The 5,826-nt window shown below is 56.6% G+C and overlaps 1 protein-coding gene across 1 annotated transcript; it reads right to left on the bottom strand.

Annotated features, from left to right (window-relative positions):
* Window positions 1–621: 621 nt before the first annotated feature.
* Window positions 622–5,207, bottom strand: Best2 (bestrophin 2). The gene is made up of 9 exons (XM_004635644.2): window positions 5,056–5,207; window positions 4,731–4,825; window positions 3,720–3,953; window positions 3,406–3,560; window positions 2,870–2,947; window positions 2,565–2,717; window positions 2,399–2,479; window positions 2,079–2,233; window positions 622–1,068 (listed from the first exon to the last, which is right to left on the bottom strand). Exons 1-9 carry the CDS (start codon window positions 5,205–5,207, stop codon window positions 654–656), a joined length of 1,518 nt encoding a protein of 505 aa, XP_004635701.1. The 3' UTR covers window positions 622–653.
* Window positions 5,208–5,826: the final 619 nt, after the last annotated feature.

The following is a 5,826-nucleotide window of genomic DNA, read 5'->3' on the forward strand; positions in this document are numbered from 1 at the left end:
GTGGAAACATACAGAGTTACAAAATTGGAATCAATTGCACGGGCTATAACATCCCCCAAGCCCTAGATGTATCCCCAAACCTCAGTACAATGCCTGGCAAGAGAAGTTGTTCTAATAGTTTGATGTAAGCACACACACACACACACACACACACACGCACACAGAGTTTATTGAGCATCTACTTACACACCAAATACTTTAAACGGTGAAAGATTTATTCGATCTGAAGAGAAACCAGAATATACCAAATGCTTTAAAACCAGCATTTCATCTTCAGGACAGCTTCTCGAAGTAGACACACCCACCTCTGCTGGAAGGGAAGAACTCTGATCCTAGAGGCTGCTGGGAAGTGGACCTGGCCTTAAGCACTGGCTGCTCAAAGCAGCGGGAAGAGCTCAGCGTGGGGACACAGGCGTATCATCCTAGGATTTGGGAGGCTGAAGCACGATTTCGAGTTCAAGGTCAACCTAGGCTACACATTGAACTCAAGGCCAGGGAAAGACAGCCACTTAGCAAAACAAATAAAAACATAAACAAACACAAAAAAACTAAAAAAGGGGGCTGGGTCAGACCCACGCAGCCTGACTTGGAGCAGGCACAGCAGGTTTATGCGGCTTCTGGGGTGTGCGGGCTTGGGTCTCTGTTCTAGATGCTTAGGGCAGGCTCTCCTCCTCCTCGCCGATTGGGCTCGGCAGCCAGGGTGGGGCCGGCACGCGGGGCCCGGGGAGGGGCAGGCCGGGGAAGGGGTCGGAGCCTGGCGGGAGAGCCGGTGGCTCGGGGCCAGTTGGGGGCTCAGGCTCCGGCTCCCGCGTGGCCGGCTCCAGGAGCGGGTCCGCGCAGCCGCACTCGAGAGTCGCACCGTCGGGGGCGCACGCGCACGCGCAGCTGGCCGCGATGGACGCCTCGGACACGCAGCTGTTCTTGCGGCGCAGCAGCGACAGGCGCCGGCCCAGCAAGGCGGTTCCCGGGCCTGTCTGCAGGAAGCGCTGCAGGAAGTCGCCGTGTGCCTCTCCCAGGGGGCCCTCCGTGCAGTCCAGTCGCTGAAACTGCATGTCCTCCTTTGCCAGCCTGTGCACGGATAAAGGTCGGAGCTCTGGCTTTGCCCAACTGCTCTTTTCTTTTCTTTTTTGTATTTACTACAGGGTCTCACTACCTAGACCCGTAGTGATCCTCTTGTTTTCAGCCTCCCAAGCACTGGGATTACAGGCGCGTGCCACCGCACCCAGTCTCAATTACTGTCTCAGAACCGGGGATAGGCCCTTGAGCTTGCCAGGGAAGCCTTATTCTACTGAGCTATCTCCCTGGCGCCTTTTCTTTCATTTTTGGAGACGGGTTCTCGCTATGCAGTTCTGACTGGCATTGACTCACTATGTAGCCCAGGAAGGGATCATCCTGCCTCAGCCTCCTGAGACACTGTCTGTCTGTCTGTGTGATTGCTGGAGATGGAACCCAGGATTTTGAGCATGCTAAACAAGTGCTCTGCCCAGGAGCTACATCACACGTTCTCACCCTCATTGACAGAGCAGACTCCCAGACGGGAAGTTTTCTGTGGCCCTCTAAGACCCTCTGTGTCACTTATCCCCAGAGATCTTAGCCCCCACAGCCTCTGGCTCTGCTCACACATTGATCTCAAAGATGTGTTATGTACCTGGACCAACTCCCCATGGTTGACGTAGTCACAAGCTACTGCAAACACATACTAATAAAAAATTTAAGAATAATCATTGCAAAGCCGGGCATGGTGGTGCATCTCTGTAATCCCAGCACTCGGAGACAGAGGCAGGAGGATTATTATGAGTTTGAGGCCAGCCTGGGCTACAAAGTGAGTTCAAACCTGTCTGAACTGCACAGGGAGACCCTGTCTCAAAAAGACAAAAATAAATAAATATAAAATGATAAAAAAAAAAAAGGTAGAAAGGTTGGAGCTGCAGTTCAGAGTGAAGACCCTGGGTTCCATCCCTTGTGCGCGTACACACACACACACACACACACACACACACAAAACCCTGTATCCCTGGATTAATTTAGCCTGGTTATCTATAAGTGCCCGCCACGACCTGCCCACACCACTGACTCACGTGATATCGAAGGTAGAGCCCTGGAACGAGGGCTGCTGCTGCAGGAAGGCTGTGGCTGCCGTGTATGGGGCTCGTGCCTCGGCCGCGTCCCAGTACAGATCTTTCTCCAGCATGGCCAGGTCGTCATACATCTCATCCACCGCTAGCATGGAGACCTGAAGGTGGGGACGCACGCCAGAGTGGGGCAAGGTGCCCTCAGGGTGTGTGGCAGCCGGTGCCACAGAAAGTAGAGTGGCTCTGGGCAAGGCCTAGGCAGGTGTGGTGGGGCTGGGGGCAAGGCCTCTTGGAGAGGGCATGGGCCATCACCCAGAGAGGCTCACCTGGAAGTTCCGGTCAATGAGAAAGTTGGTCTCAAAGTCATCATCGTCCTCTCCGAAGGGGTTGATGAGCTGCTCTGCAACCTGGGAGGAAACAATGAGGCAGTGGGACCTGGCTTTCCTTACCCCATCCCCACCCTGCCCCTGTCCCTGCCTCCCAGACCCTGACCTTGAGCCAGCCAACGTAGAAGAAGAACTGAAGCAAGGTGAAGACAGGGAAGTACAGGTCCAGGTTGTGGTCCTTGTACCCCTGAGCTGGGTCCAGGAACTGCCGGCCCACGAGGCAAGCCAGGAAATAGCTGTATACCGCGATGGTCACCACCTGCAGGAGTGTGGTGTGGGGACACTAGGTAGGGTTCCCAGCTGCTTGGTCATTGAGAGACTGGGACTGAGACTGGGTGGGTCTGGGATGGAGTTTTAGGTCCCCTTGAGTACCTCTGACACCTAGTGTAAATTTAGGCACACTGGGGTTACCTGGGTGTAGACAAGGGGCACACTGATCCAGTCATAGTGAAAGAGCATCCCGCATTTGGTCCGAAATGCATTCAACTCCTGGGGGGGCAGATAGAAGCCACAAATTCAGGGAGTGTGCTGTGAGCTCCCCTGGACACCTGGGAGAAGAGGGGTGGCACCTGGAGGGGCTCATTGTGCTTCCAGGCAGTCCAGAAAGGGCATTTGGCGGAATCGCTCCACAGAAATAAGCGTGCACCTGGGATTTCTGGGAAGGGGGTCTGGAATCCGCCTCAGGGGAGGAGTGTGGCTGGCAGCAGTTGACAGTTCTGGGTCCAGTTTTCCTGAAATCCTTTTTTGTTATTTGTTTGTTTGTTTGTTTAGACAGGGTCTTGCTATGTAGTTAAGGCTGGTCTTCAGCTTACTATGCAGCTCAGGTTAGTCTCCAAATCCCGGTGAGCCTCCTGCCTCAGCCTTCTTTCTCAGCGCCAGGTTTACCCTCCAGCGTGCCCCCAACCCCAGCCCTGGGATTCTCTATGAAGGGCTTCCTAGCAGCCCACCTCGAGCAGTAACTTGAGGGCGCTGTTGTCGCGGATGCGTCCTTCGCGTCGGGCCTGGGCTGCCAGATTGGAGAACCACACGCAGGGCACCCAGTACTTGTTGTAAGAGGAGTTCAGGTTTTCGAACTTCTTGCGCTCCTCCCGGGTCATGAATCCTGGAGGGCGTGTGTGTTGATACTCGCACCCACCACCCTAGTCCCTGCCAGGGTCCTCCCCACCCCACCACTCTAGACCCTCCCCCCAGCCCGGGTCTTCCGCCCGCGTCTTAGCCCCTCCCACACCTTAGCCCCGCCCAAGATAGGCTGGGACCTCACCGGCCTCCACCACGTGGTCTATGGTGGGGAAGCGCTTGAAGACCGCGGTGCTGACAGAGCGTAGGATGAGCACCGCCGAGAGTCCAGCATAGCGCATAAGAGTGCGTCGGTAGAGGCGGCCGCGATCGTCGCGTCCGTGCACGGTCCCGGCCACCACGCACATGAGTGCATCGGGCAACGGCATACACAGGTACTGGTTCCACCAGCGGTGCACCACCAGCGTCACATAGAAGCCTGGGAGTGAGAATTGGAGGCTCAGTCGGGACACCTGGGCCAGGAGCTCGTGGATCCGACTCATGGAAGAGGAGTGGCACAGCCTTTGAATTTGAGACACCCGAGGACATGTGGGCCTGGGAACTTGGGGGTCCAGCCCTGAGGTCAGAAAGCCTGGTCACTCTGGCTGCTTGATAGCTTGGATTGGAGATTTGGGTCCCAGTGTGAGGTGGAAACCCAGGGCCAAATGAAGATGGGGACACTGGCCACAGGAGCCATAGAGCTATGGCTGTGGGAATGTGGAACACAGGAAGAGGGACTTGTTTTGTGGGGTTGTGTTCGTCGTGGGCATCTGGGCAGGTTTGTCACAATAGTGACATGGAGTCCCAGAGCCAGGAATTGGTTACAGGGTCTGCATTAGAGAGTCTGAGGAGGCTGGTCAGCCATTCATAGGCAGGAGAGGCTGGAGGGTCATACCAGGTCTCTGGGGACCTTCAGGGACCCCTAGCCCTCCAGACTGGATGTCAGAGAATGCAGTCACATGGGGTCCCTGGAGGGAGTCCCTGAGGGGCATTGTCAATCACATGCACATATAGGTGTGGCATTGCAGACAGGCAATAGCTAAGGTCCTGGAGTGTGAGGCCACCCCAAGCATCTTCTTGGTGTTGTGGATCCAGAGTAGGGAACCTGGGGGTTGGATTGGAGGGGGGAGTCTCAGAGGGGCGAGGAAAGAATCCCCTAGAGGCATGTTTCTTGGGGGGGGGTCACAGGCACAGGGCCGCACGAGTGTGTTCGCACCTAGCACGAAGGAGACTGGTATGAGGCTGGCATACTGGTCACAGTAAATGACAAGCTTCTCAAAATACCGCTTCTGCTTTTCGGCCAGTAGGAAACTGCGGGGTAGAGAGTGAGGTCATAGGGAGCCCCCTTCCCTTATCTCTCGCTCTTTGCGATAGGGTCTCCCTTTGACGCCCAGCCTAGCCTCGAACTTTCAGGATCCTCCTGCCTAAGCCTCGCCGGTGCTGGGATAACCGGCATGAAGTTGTCCTCCTACCACTCTCTTTGGTCGGGACCCCTCTCTCCCCCTGGCTTAGCCCCTCGGCCAAGGTCCTGGGCCCCTCACCGGTAGGTGGCGCTCAGTGCCATGTAGAACCCGAGGAAGCTCAGCAGCTCTCGCCACAGGAGCTTGTAGATGCTCCCGCGCCACAGGAGCAGCAGCTGCGAGAAGCCGCCGAAGCGGGCATTGGCCACCCGGGCTGTGTAGGTAACAGTCATTGCCGCGTCCTGTCGTGGGGCACAGGAGAGGACACCAGAGCGGGCTAAGGAAAGAGACTGGGAGGGAGCCAGGCCCTGCAGGCTCCCAGCATAGGAGAGGCGCCAGGGACTGAGCCCTGTGGCCACCTGTCCTGGCGGGTCCCCACATCGACCAGTCCACGCCCTGCCATGCCCAAGTTCTCTTCTTCCTGCAGCCTGAGATCACCTCTCTAGCCTCCCTCTTGCAGGCTGTCCTTGTCCCTGGACTCATAGTGCCTGCCTCTTGAAACTTTCCCCAAGTCCTTTCCTGGGTCGCCCACTTTGTAGATCCTGGGGCCCATGTGATCAGCACCTGTCCCATCCTTACCCTGTTCCATCTCACTTACCTGGGTGTCACCACAGCCTCCCCCACTCCCTGAGTCCTCTGCACCTCGGTTTCCAGGTTCTTGGTGTTCTGTTGCTCTCCATTCCGCTCCCTCACTCCTCACTTTTGGGCCTCTCTATCGGCTCCCACAGCCCTGGGCTGGCCCATATTCCCCCTGCACTCCCTCTGAATTCTCATCTCTCAGCCTCTAGGCTGCTAAGCTGTATCCCAGCTTCCCGGTGTCACACAGCCACCCCTGTGGCCATGTTGCCCCAA

Source organism: Octodon degus, unplaced genomic scaffold (assembly GCF_000260255.1).
Source record: "Octodon degus isolate 3935 unplaced genomic scaffold, OctDeg1.0 scaffold00073, whole genome shotgun sequence".
NCBI lineage: Eukaryota > Metazoa > Chordata > Mammalia > Rodentia > Octodontidae > Octodon > Octodon degus.